The following is a 22,084-nucleotide window of genomic DNA, read 5'->3' on the forward strand; positions in this document are numbered from 1 at the left end:
TCGGCCGTTAGCCATGCTCCACTATGACATGAAAAGCTTGATGACAATATTAGCGGGGCAGCTTTGCAGAGTTATTGGGGGACTAATACACGGGGATCAGAACGACTTTATCCTGGGGCGCAGCACTGCCTTAAATCTGAGATGTTTGCAACATATTGTGGTACAGACCCCTGACTGCCACGAACAGTACGCAGTTTTGTCATTGGACGCAATTAAAGCCTTCGATTTCTCTCTACTGGGAGTGGTTGTTCGAAGTATTAAGGGCATTTGGATTTGTGGAGCAATTCATCAACCGGGTGAGGTTACTCTACGCTTCGCCGGTGGCATGTGTAAAAATGGGCGGGCAGGCAGGTGTCTCTGTCTTGGGACATACAGAGAGGCACAAGGCAGGGGTGTCCGCTGTCACCCATGCTATATGTGCTGGCGCTCAAACTGATAGCAATCTATCTCTGCACTGAGTTTTTGGAGGCAGGCATATTGGTGGGAGGTGTTGGCCACCTGACCTTGTTCTACGCGGTTGATGATCTGCTCGATCTTCGGAACCCGCAACATAACCTACCACTAGTGCTAGAAGTGCTTGATCATTTTGCTAGAGTGTCTGGGATACACTTTAGCAGAGCGAAGTCTTGTTTGTTTTCGTTAGCTGGTCTGAAGGGATTAATGAGCAGCGGCCTGCCAGAATTAGTGCTCCATTGGTGCTTGAAATCCTTTAAATACTTGGGGGTGCACATTATGCACACGTCTGACCTGCACGACTGTAATACTGGGTGTGTGGTACAGGGGCTGCGAAGGTCTGTCATTCTGGTCAAAACTACCATTGTCACTGATGGGCAGGGTCGCCATAACGTAAATAATTCTGCCAAGGTTTTTATACTACTTTCAGAATGTTCATCACTATATTAAGTCTCCCTTTTTTCGCTTACTGGAAACAATGCTCAGGGGATTCCTTTGGGGTACGTCAAGACATAAACTCGCGCTAACATCATTGTGCCTGCCCTACAGGGTTGGTGGAATGCAAATGCCAGACCTGGAAAGATATATCTAGCAGCACAGCATAGCTTTGTCACCAAATGGCTCTCTGAATACATGCCGGAATCGCCGCTGCTGCTGCCGCAGCTGGTGGCTCCGGCATACCTAAAGGAGATTTTATGGCTACCATTAGGTTGCTTGGGCAGTGTGCCTGCGCTGGTAACCCTGGGCCATTGAGTGTGGCACAGAACACAGACTGCTCAAATTAGAGAACCCATACTCGCATGAGGTCCCAATAGCAGTAGATGTCTGCAAGGATGAAAATGAACTTATAGAGGCGAGCGGCTGGGGGCTCTCAGCGTGGGGGGGGGCATGTATGCAGATGGTATATCCAAGGAAATTGAGTCCTTAACTGAGCAGGTTAGGGTTACTTAGAGGTCAGTTCTTGTGGTACTTGCTGGTGAGGGCAGTGGCGAAGCGGAAATGGTCAAAATGGCCAGAGGAGTTGGCGGTAACGCCATTCTGGACCCTGATATATACCTTTGACGGTTGGAAACCAGTGTCCAGACTGTATAATAACTTGGTTGACGGGCCCAATCCTAAGAAGAGCATTGAGTTAAAAGCCAGGTGGGAGTTGGATCTCGGGGAGGAACTTGGTGATAAAGAATAGGACCTCATGCTGGGTTACTCTAGGAGGTGTCCAGAAATTCTCGCTTCCGGCTGCTTCCGCTGAATGTGCTGTACAGCACCTACATGACACCAAGCAGGGTGGCCAAGTTCAGCAGCAAGGCTCAACCACCATGTCCTTGGTGTGGTGGCATGGTTGCAGATCTCATACATATGTTTTGGAGTTGTGTGAAAGTGCAAAGCTTTTGGGCGCGGATTGAACAGGCTCGCAGGAGTGCTGGAATTACTCTGTATGACTGGACCCCGAAAGTGTGCTTGCTGGGCGCTTACCCATGAAACAGCACAAGTAAGCATGCAGTGAAATTCATGGACATGGCCTGTATCCTAGCTAAGAGATGTATTGCCAATGGCGTGGAAGTACACGGGTGGCCCACAGTACATGCGTTGGCACAAGGAGCTCAAGTTTTGGGCGGAAATCGAAACCAAAGTATGGAGAAATGCAGTAAATGGGCTGGAGGTGCTTGCCAATGCTACATATGAGTCTTGGAAAGTGCTGGTTTGCGACACGTTCCGCCCCTCACATAATAAAACCCCTTGAAAGCGAGGAACCACTTAAAACTGTAGCGCTAATAACTTAAATGGTTGAAGATATGTACCCAAACAGATGCCCACTGACGAATGATTGCTAAACACAGTTGGATTGTATATCATGGAGAGGGGGGCAAAACCAAATAGGATGTTACCCCACGGCCCTACTCTGAACACGCACTAATGGTATGTGTGTTTGGACCCACTGTGTGAGGAATTTTTTATGTTTGTTCTTTGTTGTGGTTGTTCCTTTAAAGTTGTCTCATAGAAATGACATAGCAATACATGTAGATGTGCTGAAGCAATGGCACTGTTAACTGGAAACAAATGTAATGTGTCTGTATAAATGCTAATAAAAAGACGTTAAAATAAATTGATAGACTTTGGCTAGACATAAATGTTGTTTATATGCCAGAATAGGGTGACCTCTCAATCTGTCCACAGGGCTGATTCTGAAAATCCTAACAATCGCCCAAATCGGCTAAATAATAGCCCAGTGCAGCGAAACGACCCGTTAAGGGCAGGGCTGCTTATCCAGGGGTGGTTTTCAGGATACAGTGCATAAGAGGTGCACCCCCAGCCAATGAAATCCCCCAAAAAGGGAGTATAGCACCTTTCCACAACATTGAACCTCAAGACTGAGACAATGTTATTGCCAAGGAAGTTAGGGAGGGCGAGGGAACCCGCAAAGTTGTCTCCTGGTGTCTTGATGGGCAAAGAAGGCAGGCAACACAGCAGAAAATGCGGACAAGGCTGGGGACACCTCTGGACCTACCGAGCAGATCATCCGGTGGGGTGGTGAAGTCTTGTGTCTTGGGAACACTTCAGGGGCACGGCAGCGACCCACATCCAAATGGATAATCCTGGCGTGAAACTGCAGGATGGAGAGGTAAATGGCCCAGAAAACTGTTCCACAGCAGTTATGGGGAGACGGCAAGTCTTCCGAAAGCCTGGACTGGACCTCCGAAGCAAATAACTGAACCAGCCAGTATGCGGAAGTAAGGACTTTCAACGGCAGACTCAGCAGGAAAACTCCTTATGAAGGTCTGCAAACCTTCTTTTAACCAGCAGAATATAAAACTGAGAGGAAAGCAGGGCCCAGGCAGTGACTCAAGTTGACTGCAAAAGAAGGGCTGTCCGGACACCAGCCCACTAATCACCAAAGGGGAGTTGGAGGGGGGGGGTGGGATTATGTGGGTGGGGTGTGTAAAGGGCCAGATGCCCAACCATAGTGGTTGGTCAGTAGGGCTGTCACTCAGCTTAGACCACCCCTACAGGTAGTGAGAGGAAGCTTTTGTGGTCCTAGACTTGGTCAAAACCTGTTTAAACCAATATGGAGGCTGCCATTGTGGGCTGACAAGCCCAAGTAGGCAAAACGGCCCATTTAAGGCTGCCTCCTAGTTGCCTGGTATGTTGCACCCAAGAGTGTTGCAAAGTAGCATATACAGCAAAGCCTCGTTAAACCTGCTCCACAGGACCAACACTTGCATGTCTAGCCAACATTGCCCTATACACGCTATGTAAACCGACAGCTTGGAATTCAATTCACATTTCCACTGAACACTACTTTATAGAAGCACAAGAGGCAGATTCACAAATGGGCCAGGCAATTGTTCATTTATTTGCAGCAGAAACAACTGTTCACCTGCTATAAGAGGCAAACCATGTGCACAGTAGAGAAATCTGAACAGACTGACTGCCCACACTTGGCAAAAGTTACCAACCAGTAATGGTCTTTCTAGAGCTTGTATTTGTTTGGAACAAGCTCCCGTACTGCCTCCACTCTTTGGAGCACATGAGAGAACATATTTGTAAATGTGACTGTAACCTACCTACTTTATTTTTGAAGTGATTTTTTGATCCCTTTTAGTTTTATGTATAGTACGTTTATCTGTATAACAGCCTATTGTTTTTTCCTCTTACATATAAACAATCTGAGGGCGTCCTCTTGGTCGAGCATTGTGCATACTGTGGCGTGTCCGAAGGACAGGGACTCTGGTCTTCCATGTTTAAATATGCTTTAATAAAAGAAAAGTAAAAGTAAAAACTCCTGACTTTGCCCTAAACTATGCATTTTCCCTACCTAACAAAAATTAACTAGGGTGCTTGTCAGTTGTCAGGGAGTCCAAAAGGAAGATCTGTCCAAATTGATCTAATCTGTCCCTGCCACAATCACAACAACTAAAGCACAGGAGAATGACTCACTTTTCCTGTGTGCTGCTTCTCCGCAAGTTCACTCTAGCAATGTATTTGCTTGGTAACAATTTTTATCAAATCTTGTAGTTCAGATATTAGGCTCTTCAACTTTTCAACAGTGTCTTTCTTTTACACATGGATTCTCCCTCTCTGCTTTACTTTTCTCTTGTTACTTTTGTTGTTTCTGTTCCCCTCTTTCCTAGGGCAATTCCGTTGTTTTTGTTCATTAAACCTGACTTTTTCTCTGCTCAATTTCCCATCTTTTTTGCCTTGGCCAAGTAGAACTGTTCTAATAATAATTCTCACTTGTCCAACACTTGGTATTTACTGGGACAAGTATGAGTATTCCAGTAATGATTCTCAGTCTTTCCAACTTCCTGTGATGATTGTAATGGTTCAGTAATACTTCTCACTCTTCTCCTTCAATTGGTTCTTACTGGGACAAGTATGCGTGTTCCAGTAGTGGTTCTCACTCTTTTTCACTACCTGTATTTTAGTGGGACGAGCATAAGGATTCCAGCAATGATTTTCTGTCCCCTCCCACTCTTGCGTCTTATTGGACCAGTCAGAGTGTTCCAGGAGAGATTGCCGCTCTCTCTGGGTATTTCCCGTACTCGACCCTTACTGGGATGATTGAGTTTTCCAGCAATGATTCTCCCTCTTCAACACTTGCTTCTTACTGGGACGAGTAGGAGTGTTCCAGTAGTGATTGCCACTCTCATGGGGTACTTCCCATGCGTGTTCCTTACTGGGATGAGTATGAATGTTCCACTTGTTGTTTTCGGTTCCCCACCCAGGTCTCCCGCTCTCCCTGTAACCTTTCTGCCACGGAGATTGCGTCACTCGGCTTGCAATCTGCACTGGGCCTTCAGTGGATATCAGGTTGGCTTGTCGTTTCCTCTTCATTTGGCACACACTACGTTACCTTCAGGTGAGTGGTCTCAGTGTTGGTTAGGGGTTCCCAAGTCCACCAAGCTTCGATCACACCACTACTTCTCAGTCACTCCTTGGACCTTTTTCCAGTCCTTCGGCTTCTCAGATCTCTGGTTCTCCTGAGCAGAAGATACTGGGGCCAAGCACGCCAGCTTCCCCCCTGCAACTGAAGCCGTGCATTGCCGCCACCTTCAGTGGCGCTCTTACAGCAAATTTGGATTTCCTGTGCTGCTCCGATTTATGACGTGGCTGTGGGACTTCCCTGGCAAAACGTCAAAGTTCCTCTTCTCTGTCCTGCTCACACTTTGTATTACTCAAGTGGTTTTCTTTCTCTCATTACTGAATAGGTATCCCTTTTCAGATCTACTCCAGGTTTCTACATGACCATAACACATCTCAACCTGTTCATGTTTTCTTCTGGTTGGTGTTAGTAGTGACGGTTATAGGTGGGTTCGTTTGGGAGTTCCTCATCAGAACGGGAGTCCTTGTCCCCATGGGGGTGGGAGATGGGAGTCTCTCCCGATGAGGTCCTGCTTGCCTCTACCACTAGGGAGGGTATTGCGTAGCGGGCTCGGCTCCCTAGCAGCACAGGGAACGGGTCCCCTCCTGGGAAGAATGTCCTGACTCCAGCGATTTGTCAAAGTACCCATAGGAAAGAGATAGTATGACAGAAGCACTCCTGTCAATGTGTATCTTTAATTCTGCACTACAAACCTTGTCATTGTACAAGCAAATGATTATAAACAGATAGAAGCTCCAGAAAGACTATTACTGGGTAGGTATTGTTTGTTTTTATTTATATAAATATTTTACACAAATCTTAGGCTGGTCCCAATATTCATGGACAGACACACTTTAAAAAAATATACAAAATGAGAATGCTTTGCCACTCTCTCCCCTTACTTGCAGATGAGCCAGTCAGACAGCGGAGTGGATCTGAGCAGCGACTCCCAGGTTTCATCTACAAATTGCAGCCAGCGCAGCTCCCCTGATGGGGGCCTGAAAACAGAGACTGGAAAGCGCATTCCACCACTACTAGGAGGGAGCAAACGAGAGTCAGTGAGTGGGGCTGCAGAGGAACCTAAGGAGCAGCGAAGGCGCTCTATTAAAGACAGTCACCCCAAGGAGAATAAGGTAACTGTTGCGTTGAAAAATCAGTGCAAGCATTGTAATGTGACTAAACTAGTTCAGGAAACCTAAGTACATGGTATTCTACACTTGCTCAATTGTACTTGCAAAGCCAAGGAGCATTAGGTGTACAGGTGTAGACCTTAGCTCCGGTGAACTCCTGTTTAGGATTAGCTGGATGGACCGCAAGGGACATCTCTGGCTATAGCTCCGTATTGTCAGCTTAGGCATTCTACAGAGGGTTGCTTGGTTTTGTTTTGTACAACGTCGCACATTTCACAAATAAAATAAAGAAACGACATTGATGTGACCACGAGGAGCATCTCTGGCTATAGCTCAGTATTGTCAACTTAGGCATTCTACAGAGGGTTGCTTGGTTTTGTTTTATAAAACGTCATACATTTCACAAATAAAATAAAGAAACTAGATTGGTCAAGTTTCACCAATAAAATGTTATAACACACAAAATAAAGTCCTAAATATGCTGGGCAGTGTTACAAAGTCATACTTCTAACTGAATCGCGTGGGCCAGAGGCAACTCTACAGCACTGATAATCGGACCGACCAGGGCAATCTTGCCAGAGCCTTGTCCTTCTTGGCAGGTGGTACAGGGTGGGGACCGAAGGGACCTCCACAATCGTCCCAACGATGCCCCTGACTTCAAAGTCATATGGTACATCTCTTATGTGAGACTTAAACCTATTCTATGTGGCCAACAAACTTTCCTTCATGCTAACAGGAATATAAGATGTTCCAGGAATTGTATAAAAGTCCTGTGGTTAGGGCTGTGATTAAGATGGATATGTAGAATCTGGCACGGTGGACAGATTTTAGAAGGCCACCCTAGTTATAGTGAACAGAGGAACTCTGAGAGGTAAGCTAAAACCCAATCAAGGTAGCAATAGAGAGCAGTTAAGGCAATTCTCAGGGGAGTGAGTGGGGTCCACAATGAGTCCACTCAGTGAAGCACACAATAATTCAATTTAGACAGGAATTTATAAAATTACTATGTTCCCAGCTTCAAACGCCCACTAAAAAATGAAACAACCAGGTAACACTATTGCACAACACAATAATATATACAGTCACCATAGGTTCTTAAAATGCATTCAATGACTTAAATCGTTAAAAGAAGGTAAGTGATGCAGTAACCCTGAACCAAGTCACAAGAAATATGTCCTAGTTTCAGAAATCTAATCCATTTGAAGAGTGGTGCCTTTTGCCCAAATGCCAATGCCTCTCCCCAGAATGTATCTCATGCAGGTAAAGTACTTGTTTTGGTGATTGATCGAGAGAAGAGATGCAACAAAGTTACTGGTAAGTAAACATTTCTTATCTTTCAGGTTTCACTGCTCACCAAAAAACAGTGGAATGGAAGGAAAACAAAGAGACTTGTTCTCCAAATTATCATATGGAGGACATGAGGAGACACATGCTTTGATTTTCCCGTATTACCGGAGTGGTGGTTTGGGTGTCATTAGAAGTTGGTTTTTTCATGGTTGGTTCCAATGAGAGATGGCCAGGATCTGCAGGTGCTAGTATTCTTCCTGTCTGGTTCAAGAGCAGAGTGCAACCCTTGGCGATGGAGAAGTACATAAAGCACCAGTACATCTCTGTTCAGGATGGGGGAAGAGTAGTTCCAGTGATGGCCACTGCCCACAGACAGCAGGCATTGTTCCAGTCGCAGCTGAAGGAGGATCTTCCAGAGCAGCCTCCCTGAAGCTCGGAGTCTGAAATTCGTCAGGAAGGTAATTTACACCACAAGTGGCGACTACCGAAATTCCAGTGAAAACGCGGAATGGCGACTGTTCTAGCAAGGTAGCCCACTGGAGAGCTGGTCAGTCCACCGGGTAGTGCAGGGACTCTTCTGAAGGCTAAGGACAGCTGGATCCTCGAACACACCTAGACTGGTTGGGCCCACCAGTGTAAGGGTTAAAGCACTGCTCACGGCCTTTGCAGATCAGGTAGCCCAGCAGGGCCTCACTGGGCCAGATGCAAGAAGGGATGCTGGGCCGCCTTAGGAGTTTTCCTCCGATCTTCAGTCCGTAGTTCTACGAGGGATTCTTGGCTCAAACACTGATCTAAAGAAATGTCTTAAGGAGACGTCTTCTTATCCAAAATCCAACCAGGAAGCAAGTCCATGGCCACCAATGGTAAGGATCTGCACCATTCAATGGATCTGTGTGAAAATATTGCATCCCTTCCTGCGAATGCAACACATTTATTACAAATTTCAATTGAAATAAATGCAGGGGGAGACACCTGCTGCTCCCCCGGCATCCCCCCCACTTTGATTACCCCAAGCCCAGTCTATATTTTCATTGAAATTAATTTGATGCATTGTAATCTTATTCACAGTGATGGGATTTGACTTTTTTGTATGATTACATTCAAACAGCCACTCGCAGTCCAATCCGACAAAACTATTGGTTTAATTCATGCCCCACACGCAGACTCTCTTGCTGCAGGAATGTTGAATGGGACAAGACCGTTCCTCCCACTTTCTGAGTAATGTATACACAAGGGCATCACTAGTCCATGAAAGCTGCATCTTTCTGGGGCAAGTGCATGACCATATATGGAATTTCCTGACCTGGCAAGGCAGGAAAAATGCCAAAGAACAAGCGCAAATCTTCTGGCGTGACAATTTTAGGGCACTAGCCAGGTTATGCTAGAAATAAAACAAATGATAAAATATCATTGCTGCCACCAGATGGTCTTTAAGCACATATAAAAGTAACAAAAACATACCAAGTGTACATTTGAAAGCATCCCCATTGCACTGCATTGTAAGATGCTGTGTCATGTTAGTTACAAAAGTTTAAAAATCAAAAGGGAATTGCCCCGGACTGATCAGTTTTCGCATAACAAAATGAGCAAAAGGCCAAGGGAGTAAAGCTAAAGGCTTCACTTCCCTGTATAAAGTCAGGACAGGTTAAAAAGCAAAATGTTTGGCTGTTCATAGAACTTTGGAGGGAAAGTTGCCCAAAGAGAAATTCTTTCTTACATGTGAACCAGTCATTGGTAAGTAAGATTTCCATTTAGTAAACCTGGCTGGCCATGTGTTAGCTAGACAGAGCAAATAAGGCTTCACTCTTGGAAGGGGAATACGGTGGCAGTATAGTACAGTTGACACAAGAATACAAAGGAATATCTACTCAATGTACTTCTTAAAATATTCTCGGGTTCAAAAGTTGAAAAAGCATCACTCTACACTAATAGCTAAGTACTATACGGTAAGTACTTTAAGAAATAGCAAAAAAACAGCAGGGTGTTCCTAAAGTGACACCGGAAGATAGCAAAAGCATAGCATATACATTTCAATACTTTGAAACCACTCATGAATGTTCAGAGGTTTCTTCTTAAGAAATGTACCAAAGATGATGGACGACTCCCAGTTATGGGTAAACGCTGTCAAGCTAAAAATGTTTTAGCGGTGCTGCAGAGGAGGAAGTAATCAGTTGGAGTAGCCGAGGAACCCCACTGGAGATCAGTCTAAGACAGGTTGATGTCCAGTAACTATGATTGCAGAATGCCAGCCATAAAGTTAAGATGAACTTTCAGAATCAGCCCTGTGGACAGTTTGAGAGGCCACCCTATCCTGGTGAGCATGGACAGATACTAATGTTTGGCCAAACGCTATCAAAGTAGTTTGACTGTGCAGTAAGGCTTGGACTTGGTGCGAGTGGTGAAAGGTTTAGTTAAGCGCTGTTAGAAAGAATTTCTAACATCTGGCCTGGGTGTTTAGTCAAATCAATCAAGGTGGCATGGAGATGGGACAGGGCTACGTCTCGGGAGATGTGAGAGTGGTCAGTGGTCCACAATAAGTGTTGTAGATTTATCAGTTTTATGCTTAATCCCGTCTCCTAGTGAGACACCCAGCACTTTTTGCTGGACTTCTGGACCTTTTTACCCTCGAGCATTCTTATTTGCTCTGACATTTGGAACTCTGTTCTTTAGGTTTCACCTATGTCTATGAAGAGTGATATCCTCCATTCCTTCCTTTCCCCCCATTCCGGACTTCCCCCATCCCTCCTACCACCCTGTGATCATTTATTCCATCGGAGCAAGTTAAGACGAAGCTCCAGGCCCCTCCACACTGACCTGTGTACTTTCTTAAGCTTGTAGTGCCAGGGTAAGTGTCCCCCCCCCCCCCGCCCCGCCGTTTCTTGTGTGCAGGCCATAGTTTGTTGCATTTTGGCTTAAATTGGAAGTTTCTGTGCACTCAAGCGCCATCTTGCCTCCTCTGCAGACCCGGTGTTAGGTTGTTTCCTTGTTTCCCCCTCCGGTCCTCCAATGCCCTGAGATTGACTCCCTCTCTCCATCCAATACCTCCCAGGATGGTTCCATGTCATTTAATCGTGGGATGTTTTTTTTTGCTGGCTTTTTTTACTGAAGATTTTTTCACGAAAAGACTCGTCGAATTTTGTATTTTATTTTTGGGGGGTTCCCCCATCTCTTTAATTTTTTATATATCCCCTAAAATCTACACCCAATATATATTTTTCCAAGCCCCCCAAAAAATGCGATTCGTTTTTTCAGGAAAATAAATCGCAGTAAAAAACCCCGCTAAAAAACATCCTGCGATGAAAGGACGCCGTACCCCCATGGACAGCCCTTCTGCCCAATGCAGCCCCCGAGGCAAAGGGCCACGAGGCAAATGGCATCTCCTGAAGAAGCAACGCCAGTCTGTTTTAGTCCATGTTAGCCTGTGAGACCTGCAGCCATCAACCAGCAGCTTCTGACAAGGTAAGTGCAATTCGGGCAAAGGATGAAGCCTTTACTGCACCCCATTAAAATGACCAGCCTAATCTTATCTCATCTTATTTTCTATCGGCATATAGTCTGATGCGTACAGCCCAGAGTTTGTATAGTAACCTTATCTTGCATTTTGCTTGATTGTGTTCGATAGCCATATCTCGCATTTACACTGACTGCTTTGGTAAACCATATGTTTTAAGTATTACTGCATTTACTGTTGCGCCCCCATTTTAGGCCATTCTTCCTGTATAGAGGCATCCCAAATCTAGGTGTTCCTGTATTTCTCCAGCATGGGATCTGGCATGGATTCACATGCTCATGAATATTCCCCGTCAAGCTGGGAATCCTCTGTAAAAGAAAAAAAGTTTCACTTTCACTTATAAAAAATTCTTTCTCCTATAAACCAATCACTGAGCCCTGGGTCATACTGCCCCCAGCCAATGACTGCCCTCTCCCTAAGCCCCTCCTCTAGCAGCCAGCTTCAGATTGTTATCGCACCTTCAAGTGTTGGGAGTCCTTGTGTTTTGCTCTGAGCTTTTCTACGTTTTCGTGCTTCTTTCGTTAAAAAGTTCCTATTTTTGTCAGAGCCTGTGTGCTCTTTTGCTCCTTTGACCGGCAAGCAGGGACCTGTTTGTCAGCGTCCAATGCCCCTCAAGGGCAAGAATAATCTGGAGTTTCATCGAAGATTCCAGAGGCCATCAGGCCTACACCGTATGCCAAACCATGTTGGAAAAGGATTGGAGGTTCCCTCTTCAAGCTCTGCTGCTGCTGCGGATTGAGGAATGTGTTTGTGGAGGACAAACACTCCCAGCGCCCCTACTGTCTTGTCTCCATGCGGACCACAAGGAGGTGGTTTGTGAAATCTGTCTTGGTTTCACCAAGCACACCTTCAAGGATAGTCACAGTAGGTTGGCGGTGTGGCTCAACGCGAAGGCCTCTACCCCGTATGGTAAGCAGGGGCATGGCTCACCCAGGACCGGCCGGTCCGCAGATTGGGCTTCTAAGTCCTTTGAGGGCGCTCCATTTGTGGGGGCCCAAGACGGGGCCAAGCGCTGCAAGTCGTTTCCGTCGGGTTTGCCGCGCAAACTGGTCCCGTGACCAGCATGGCACGCTCATCTTCACAGTCTGCCTCCATCTCAAGCCATCGCTCCAGCTCCTCCTTGAAGAGGAAATCGGATAACCTGGGCAAACTGCGGGAGAAGCCGGAGAAGGCCAATGCGCAGGGTATGGTATCCAACCTGCCCCTGAAGGCCCTGGTGGCCCAGACTAAATTATCCTTGATGATTGAGCTGGTGACGACCGCCCCCTCGAAGGCTAAAGGGGCTGGCGCAGCCCATTGGTCCCCAGCAGTGCCCAGAGTGGACATACCTCCCAGGCGGGAAGCTTCGGCCAAGCCAGTGGAGAAGACAGAGATCCCTGGGCCCATCTTCGACCCCCTCGGGATGCAAAGAGGTGGGGGTGGGGAGCAGTGGAGGCCTCTACTGTACTCTAGGGCACAGATATTTCTTCTTTGGACAAAGGGGACATGGTGTCAGTTCACACGGTCCAGGAGGACGTCGAGAACGATGACGGCGGTGGAAACGCTGAGGAGAACGACTGGATCGTCGAAGGGGGCGACGACGACGGAGCTGGCAACGACTGTGGGTGCTGGGCCCAGTAAGCCTACCCCCAGACACCTCCCCAGGGACGTGTCACTGGACACCCTGCCCACTCTCCACATGTTGGTGTTGGAGATAGAGAAGAGGATGCCGACGGCACCGCTGGTTTCGGGTGCACTGCCGGCAAGGAAGAAGCAGCACCCCATGATGCCTACAGTTTTTCCCCGGATGAAGTGGGATCATTCCATTCCATGGTCACCTGCGCGTCGGATCCCTTCCAGCTGACGCCAGAAGAGATCAAAAAGTAAGGGTTCCTGTACCAGCGCAGAGAGGCTAAAAGGAAGACCATTCTGGCAGTGCCTCTCGTGGATGACGTTTGGGATGAGGGTCTAGCGCTGATGAAAAAACCCAACTCGGCCCCAGCGAAAAGAAACCAGCTGGCGTCCGCACCCAAGTGCCTGTGATCGCAGCCTTCCCCAGCCTCGGTCATCTCAGCGGCTGCGAGGAAGAACTTCTCAAACCCATCGCCTTCAGCATCCATAACCCTGGACAGCGAGGGGAAGAAGTTGGACGCTGTGGGCAGAAAGGTGATCTACTCGACAGCAACGACGGTCATGGCAGCAAATGCTCTTGGAATCCTGTCCAGATACGAAGGGGAACTCCCTTCCTTTTCACCTGGTGGGAGTCAAGAACACCGTCAGACTCCCTCAGCTGGGAGCTGCGCTCTTGCCATGAGTGCGAGCTTCGGCAGGATCAAGTGAACAGCTTCTTCCTCAGTGTTGGGCAAGATAGTATACAGTACCCTTTGGGTGCACTACAACAACCCTGACCTCATGGCAATAGGAACATAACCTTTGGTATAGGTCTGTACTACACAGGTTGGTAGCGTGTTGAGCAGCCAGGCTCATCTCAAGAGGGGTCAGTGTGAGCTGTAGGAGAGTTACACAGAGATTAACAGTGAGAAGTATTCAAATAAACTCTTAGACACAAGGTTTATTGATTAAACAATTATTAATATAACAGTCAGTTAGAATAAGCCTTCTTCAGAAGGAAGCAATATAAAGCAACACACAAATACACTTCCAAAATACACACTTGGTTTTCTAAATCAGCAAATGCCCATTTGGAATGGCATAAAGACTCTTCCTACACCCTCGGGTGAGTTTAATAGTTAGGGAGCTGTTGACATTAATATATCACTGTTGCGTTTAGAATATTATTGAGAGGAGTGTCAAAGAAAAGAGGGTTCAGAATAAAACCAGTATTCACAGCATTATTCTTAACCAGGTAAGTACTTTGAATGACCCCCCCCCCCCACAATGCAAAAACAGTTAACCCTTTCCTGGAAGGAAGGCAAAACACACGGAAGAGAGAAGTCATTCAGGGAGCCTGGCCAGCCAATGTTGGCAATTGTCAAGGTGAACTGAAGCACTTCTTGCAGGTAAGTAGAAAGTCTTGTACAATGTTTCAAAAGTCTTTGTAGAATAGAAGAAATCAAAGAAGGGCCACAAACTGATTAGGCTTGTGAGGTAAAGAAGCTGCAAGCAACTCTGCAAGGGCAACCGAGACAAGTCTCCAACAAGGACAAGCAAGGTGGCACAACAAGAGGTAAGTTCTCTCAGACTTTACAGTACCTTTTAGGTTGAAGAAAATCGCAGCAGATGACGTCTGTTCTTGTGCAGCTCTGCAGATCCTGGTGTTCCTGGGCCTCAGTCGTGGGGACAAGAGGGAGGACTTCTGAGGACTCCTGCACTGCAATGGGATGGTCACCGACCGCAATTGTCAATCTTCAAACAAGTTGCACTTTGGTGTTTCAGCTCCTCGCGCCTACCGCAGATAGCAACACCACGGTACCTGGCTGTCGAGGTGTGCTTTCCTTCTGCACTCTGTTGAGGGGGCTCAGGCTCGCTCAGTCCTGCTTCCTGGGAGTCCAGAGGATCTTCCTGGAGCTCTTGCCCAGCTTAAAAGCAACGCACACAATCTGGTGTTCCTCTCCTTGGCTATTCGGTTCCAGCAGCAACTGCAGTGGAAATTCACCCAGCTTCGAGAGGATGTCCAGGTGGCTTACCTTGGAGTTGATTGGTCCCACCAACTCAAAGGGAGAAGTCGTCCTTGCCGGGGATTCTCTGACGATACTAATTTGGAGTTTCAGCACAGCAGCAGGTCGTCACGAGGCAAACCAACAGTTCAGGAGTTGCAGCAGGCGTCCTCTTCAGGTTCTTCTACGGATTCCTTCGCCCAGTGGTCGACTATGCCTTCCAAGCCAAAATTCCTCACCTTTTCTCCAGCATGGAGTCTGGCATGGATTCAGATGCTCATGAATATTCCCTGTCGTCCGGCTGGCAATCCTCGGTATAGAAAAAATCAGTTTGTTTCACTTCTGAACTATCTTTCTCCTAACAACCAATTACTGACCTTTGGGTCATACTGCCCCCAGCCAATGACTGCCCTCTACCTAAGCCCCTCCTCTGGCAGCCATCTTCAGATTTTTACCGCACGTTCAAGTGTTGGGAGTCCTCGTGCTATAGCTCTATAGCTTTTACTGCGTTTTGCAATTTTTCTATGAGTTTTGCTCTAGTCAATCGAGCCTCAAGCTCCACCTATCAACCTTCCGTTAACGGGGACCCGTTTTTGGATTCTTCAGCGCCCCTCAAGGGTAGATTTTTGTCGAGTTTCTTCTTGGAGGATTCCAGAAGCTTCTTTGAGGCCTACACCGCATGTAATGGCGGAGGGTTAGAAGGACTCGGCGCCTCTTCCAGGTTTGCCCGGCTGCAACCTACGCAACATCTTTTCAGACAATGGACATTCCCTGTGCCTCTACGGCCTGCATTCGGACCAGGCGCATGTGTAGGACGACTGCGTGTGGCTTGTTGGGAGATGGCGCTGAGCCGATCGACGCAAGCGCCTCAAGTGGCTGCAGGCCTAGGCCCCTGCGCTCAGTGAGTCCCGGCAGCATGCCTCCCCTGCCCAGAAGAAGAAAGCTGAGCGGTCTTCTATGACCTTTGAGGGTGCCTCTCGTGCGGGGGCCCAACATAAGGCTAAGCACTGCAAGTCCACTTCCTCCGGGAGCGCCGTTGCGACGGGCTCCTCAGTGGCCAGGGCGAGTTTAGCATCTCCAGCACCTTTGACTACGAGCCAACGCTCAAGTTCTTCAAAGAAGAGGAAGTTGGACCACCTGGGTAAGCTTTTGCAGAAGGCCCAGACCGGCCCGACAGAGAAGAGCAAGGGGGGGTGGGAGCACGACTCTCCCCATAAGGTGGAGTACGCGGACGTGGCCAGGACCGCAAAGGCCCAGGTGCACCAACCGAAGGCCCACACATCCATCTAAGTGGTAGCGACATCCCTCGCAAATGCAAGTGGTTCGGATTCACAGGGCACGACCCCGAAGGCGAGAGTATGCCTGCCTGCCAGGAGGGGGGAGTCCTTCCATTCCATCGAGTAGATGCCGGAGAAAGTGATGACCATCATTTCACTGAAACCTCCCTGTTCGTCGCAGAGAAAGGGCGGGAACGGTAGTCCTCCAGGGCAGAGACATTTCCTCAGAGGAAGAGCTCGCCAGCCTCCCGGTTCTCCAGGAGGGGCAGAGGCGTCGAGAGCGGGCCCTATGGGGGGGGATCCCTACGAGGGAAACGACGATGGGGACCACGAGGAGACAGACGAGGAGCCACAAGGCAGTGACAACGGAGCGGACCAGCTTAGGCCGCAAACGCCCCAGCCCCCTTCGCCTCCACCCCAGCAGCCTCCTGGGGATATCTCAGCGGACATTCTGACGGCTCTGCATACCCAGTGCTCTGAAATCCGTACGAGGATGCCCCTGGCGCCTGTGACCCCCGCCTGCAGCACTGAGGCCATCGGAGGAACCACCATCCAAGAGGAGGAGAGTTCACCCCTCTGCGCCTTTTCACCCCTCGCCTCCCTCTCCCCCGCCAAGGGATGACACAGAACCAGACACAGCGACAGCCTGGGGGGGGAAATCTCCCGTCTCCGGCGGCCAGATAATCACCGCCTGACGAGATTGGCTCGTTGCACGCCATGATCTCCAGGGCCTCAGAGCTGTTCCAGCTTGTCCCAGAGGAGAAGAAAGAGGGTTTCCTTTACCAGCGCCGGGAAGCGAAGAGGATGACTGTGCTGTCGATCCCGTTATTGGATGTCATTTGGGACGAGGGGTTGTCCCTCTTGAAGAATCCTTAGTCGGCTCTGCGAAGAGGGATCGCTACTAGAAGAAATACAGAGTGGCGGACTCTGCGCCCAAGTGCTTACAGTCCCAGCTGTCTCCAGACTCTGTGGTTTCTGCGGCGGCCAAGAAGTAGTCCTCCCCCCTGACCTCTTTCCCCCCTCCCCCCCTGCCCCCCTCCCCTCCATGGATGGTGAGGGGAAGAAGTTGGATGCCATGGGGCAAAGAGTGATCATGTCGGCGGCGACTACCATAAAGGCCGCTAACGCCCTCGTGGCGTATTACGACAGGGATCTTTGGTTCAAGATGGCCCCCCTCCTGGACTTCCTTCCCAATGACAAGAGGCCTGATGCGTTGGAGATCCTTCAGGAACGCGAGGTGGCTTCGGACCACGCAATTAAAGTGACCATGGACATTGCTGATACAGGATTCCACCAAATGGGCAACCGTGTTTGCCTTCATCGGCGAGGCTGGCTGAGGGCCACCAATTTCTGCCAGGATTTTCAGTCGAGGGTGTTGGACATGCCCTTCGACAGGGACAATTTGTTTGGAAAGACTGGACAAGTCTCTCCAGGCCACCAAAGCAGACACTGAGACGGGTCGTGCCTTGGGCACGCTTCAGCAACGACGGCCGTGCTTTCGGACTTCTGGGGGAAAATCCCAAGGTTCCTCTAAAGGATTCGTCCTACCGCCAGCACCTTCCCCCATCCCCCCCGCCCCCCCGCTCTTCTGCCCAGGAGACCTACAGGAGCCGCACCAATTCTGGAGGTGGACGTCGTCGCCAAGTCGGCGCTTCAATGTCGAAACAAGATTGAACTGGCCGTGGAGCCTGGCCCCCACCCGTGCACCTCAGTGGGAGGCCGACTAGCAAACTTAGTCAGCGTGCGGAAGACCATCTCCACCGACGGTTGGGTGCTTGACGCTCTCGCCCACAGACACACAAATTCCAATGGAAGTGTCCACGGATTCCACCAGTGGCCGGTAAAGAAAACCACATCCCTTAGCTGCTGGTGGAGTTATGGGCCATGATCAGAAAAGGGGTGATTGAGCTCATCCCAATGAGGCTCCGGGGCTCCGGAGTGTACTCTCGTTATTTCCTTGTCAGAAAGAAGACCAGCGGTTGGAGGCCCATTCTGGACCTCCGCTGTCTGAAAAAGTATATCAAGTCCCAAAAGTTCCGGATGCTGACACTTCAGCATGTGCTAGGACGGCTGGAAGAGGGGGATTTTCTATCTTCGCTGTATTTGGAAGATACCTATTTTCACATCCCCATACACAAGGGACACCAAGTATCTACTCTTTGTGGTTCAAGGACAGCACTACCAGTTCAAGGCCCTTCCCTTCAGTTTGAAGTATGCGCCACAAGTCTTCACCAAGTGCTTGGCCCCAGTGGCGGCGCAGCTGTGTCTACGAGGGATCCACGTGTACCCGTATCTGGACGACTGGCTCATCCGAGCGAACTCAAGACATCGCCATAGACCATACGACGATGACAGTCCAATTCCTGATGGAATTGGGGTTATTAAACTTTGGAAAGTCCTACTTGACTCCATCACTGGACACACTTTGTGGGAGCCCAGCTCAACAGTGTTGTGCCTGACGTCACCGTCGGAGGAGAGGAGTGCGGCCATCCTGGGCAAGGTGCAATGGCTGTTGGCCCTTGAGGTCGCAAGGGTGAGGTCCATCAAGTCGCTACCCGGCATGATGTCGTCATGCATATACCTCATTCGGCTGTGCAGGCTACGGATTCGTCCGCTGCAGGAGTTAATCAACGCCCATTGGGTACAAGTGTCAAGAAGCCTTGAGGACAAGATCACGCTCGACGAGAGTTTCTGTTGAGCATTATAGTGGTGGGGAGTGCGCACACATCTGTCCGCAGATGCGGATTTCCAGACCCAACTTCATCGGGAGACAGTCACGACGGACGCCTCCCTAGTAGGATGGGGAGCGCCAACCAGAGATCTTCATGCAAGAGGCCTGTGGCTACCGGAGGGGAAGAATTTGCATATCAACGTGTTGGAGCTGCGGTCAATGTTTTGGGCCCTCAAGGGCAAGGTGGTGCGGGTCTTCACGGACAACAGCACCACAATGTTCTACCTCAGGAAGCAGGGGGGAACCAGGTCCCCTGCGCTCTACAAGGAGGCGCAGGACCTTTGGTGCTCTGTCGTAGCCAAGGGAATGTTCCTCATCGCATTTCATCTGGTACGAGTGAAGAACGCCGTTGCTGACTCTCAGCAGAGAGCTGCGCTCTTGCCACGAGTGGGAACTTCAGCAGGACCAAGTGGATCAACTGTTCCGCAGATGGGGCATTCCCCAGATCATTCTGTTCACGACGGCGACAAACACCAAGTGCCGGAGGTTCGCCAGCAGGTTTCCCCAGCTGGGGAGCATGGGGGACGCATTTGCCTTCCCTTGGGACGGCCCGTTTCTGTATGTGTTGCCGTTGCTTCTTAGATTAGTCAATCAACTCAGACGGTCCCGGTGCAGGACGATCCTTGTCGCACCGCCATGGCTGAGGCAGATATGGTACCCGGATCTTCTGGACATGTCAGTATCTCCTCCAGTCAAACTTCCGGCGGTCGCAGATCTTCTCGCCAGGGAAGGAGGCGCAATTCTGCACCATGACCCAGGATCGCTGAACCTGAAGGTCCGGCTCCTGCAGCGCTAGAGTTTGGGGGTTACGATCTCCCAGCAGATTTGTAGGAGGTGGTCGCCAAGCCAGAGCTTTGTCTACTCTCAAATGCTACGGGCACAAATGGAACAGGTTTGCCGTTTGGTGCCGTACTCTGAAGATCAACCCTCTACGATTCACTGCTCCGCAGGTGCTTCCGTATTTGTCGTCGTTGGCCAAGGCGGGACTGGCCCACGCTTCCATCAAGGTTCATCTGGCGGCTATCTCCCGCTACATCAGATCTCCTGGAAGATCATCCTTATGGTCGCATTGATTGGTCAAGGAGTTCTTCAGAGGACTAGTTCACTCGTTTTCGCCGGTGAAGGCTCCGGCCCCGGCATGGGAGCTCAATGTGGTGCTGACTAGGCTCTTGGGTCCTCAGTTCGAGCCTATGCATTCGGCACCACTGACATTTTTGTCGTGGAAAACAGCTTTTCTTGTGGCCATCACCGCCGCACAACGAATGGGAGAGATCCAGGCCCTCTCTTGTAAACCACCTTATTTGACATTCCACAAGATGAGGGTGGTGCTACGGACGCACCCCTTCTTCATGCCCCAGGTGCCGTTGGACTTCTAAACAAGCCCTTGGTGTTACATGTATTCTTCCCGACGCCTTTGTTGCCGGCTGAGAGGACTTTGCACTCGCTGCATGTGGCTAGAGCACTGAAGTTCTATGTGGACCGCACAAAGTTTACGGAAGATTTGGGGAACTTTGGCCATGTGAGCCATGGGAAGGCCCTTCCCAAGGCTTCCATTTCCATGTGGCTCTCCGGCTGCATCACTCATTGTCATCGGTTGTCAAACCGACCGTTGCCTGCCCGTCCGAGAGCCCATTCGACCAGATCGATCGCTGCAACTACGGCGTTTCTGTGTGGTGTGCCCCTACTTGACATCTGCAGGGCTGCTATGTGAAGGTGGACGCACACCTTCACAAAGTTCTACTGTGTCAACAGGGATTCCAGGGAGAAGTCCAGGGACGGCCAAGCAGTGAGCCTGGTGAGGAGGTAAGAGATTCTTTATGTTGAGCCTTGCCACCTCCTGTGGTTGTGCATGTGTGTACTGCTATGTATTATTTATTCGTGAGCATGTGAATCCATGCCAGACCCCATGCTGGAGAAGGAGCAAGTTACTTAGCTGTAACTGTTGTTCTCCAGCATGGGTCCGGCGTGGATTCACATGCGAACCCTCCCACCTACCCCTCTGCGGCTCTTCTCTTGGTCCAACTGCCACTTCACATGCCACCAAATCTGAAGATGGCTAAGGTAGAGGGCAGTCATTGGCTGCGGGCAGTATGACCCAGAGGCCAGTGATTGGTTGTTAGGAGAAAAACAGTTCAGAACTGAAACTGATTTTTTTTCTTTACCGAGGATTCCCAGCCCGACAACGGAATATTCATGAGCATGTGAATCCATGCTGGAGAACAACAGTTACATGTAAGTAACTTGTTACTTATGCAGGTTTCTCCCATTCATTCCAGCCTAGCTGTCAGTCACCCAGCAGGTTGGCTGTTCTTGCCGGACAGCCAGCCAGCTGGCCAATCACCTAAGAGTGCATTCATGTCTCCTAGGAGACTAAGTTTCGGGCACCTCCCTTGCTTCCTGCCCTTGCTAGACACCCTGGAGATAGAGGTGGGCTTCACTTGTGAATCCCGCCAAGGACAAAATGAACAAAGGGACCAAACATGGTTTGGCGCGCAGAGTAAATCTCAAGAAGGACCGTTACACAATGAAATGGCGACCAAAGACTGGGGCCATTTTGACAAAAATGGCAACCATGGGTGCTTTAGTGTGGCTGTGAATGCAGCCTGCGGTAAAAACACCCAATAGTAGTAAAAGGTAAACCACTGCCATCAGCCATTCATCGAGGAAAGGATAACATAAAAATGTTGCATGAGAAACTAGACCAAGGGGATACTAAGGAACCACTCCAGGCAACCTATTGTAAGATAGTATGTGCTGGGTTTTGAATGTTACAAATGTAAGTAAAGCCAATTTCACTTTACTTCTCTTGGAAACAGTAGTTTATCCAAGAGAGAAGGTATTTAAACCTTTGGGAAATCTGAAAGACTTCCCTGTGCCACTGCACTGAAGGTGCTGTGTGCCACAATGTAAAAGCTGATGCCTGTGGAGTTAGTCAGACTCCAAAACCAAAAGAAACAGTGTTCAAAATAACATTAAAATACATGAGTGGGAAAATGGTCTCACTCTCGCCAGGTAAAAAATGCAAGTCCTCAAAATCCAGTAAGGTTGCTGGCGGTCTCTAAGGTAGAGAGGAATTGGCACATTTCTGAGAATTCTCCCTTACACTCGGGTGGGGCAGACCCCAGATCGATCCGTTTGCGATGGCGACGAACACCAAGTGTCGGAGTTTTGCCAGCAGGTTCCCCAGCCGGGGAACATGGGGACGCATTCTCATTCCCTTGGGTAGGCTTGTCTCTGT

The 22,084-nt window shown here is 49.2% G+C and overlaps 1 protein-coding gene across 8 annotated transcripts in view; it reads left to right on the forward strand.

Annotated features, from left to right (window-relative positions):
* PRRC2A (proline rich coiled-coil 2A) overlaps positions 1-22,084 on the forward strand; it is a 2,343,739-nt gene that overhangs the window by 1,661,349 nt on the left and 660,306 nt on the right. For 7 of the 8 annotated variants that reach the window (XM_069635075.1, XM_069635077.1, XM_069635070.1 and 4 more), the window contains exon 21: positions 6,223-6,447. The exons of the other annotated variant lie outside the window; for it this stretch is intronic. In XM_069635075.1, coding sequence (XP_069491176.1) covers positions 6,223-6,447 — 225 coding nt within the window. The remainder of the gene's footprint in view (positions 1-6,222; positions 6,448-22,084) is intronic. 8 annotated transcript variants of the gene reach the window in all.

The sequence above is a fragment of the Ambystoma mexicanum genome, chromosome 13 (assembly GCF_040938575.1).
Source record: "Ambystoma mexicanum isolate Mex_15411 chromosome 13, UKY_AmexF1_1, whole genome shotgun sequence".
Classification (NCBI taxonomy): Eukaryota; Metazoa; Chordata; class Amphibia; order Caudata; family Ambystomatidae; genus Ambystoma; species Ambystoma mexicanum.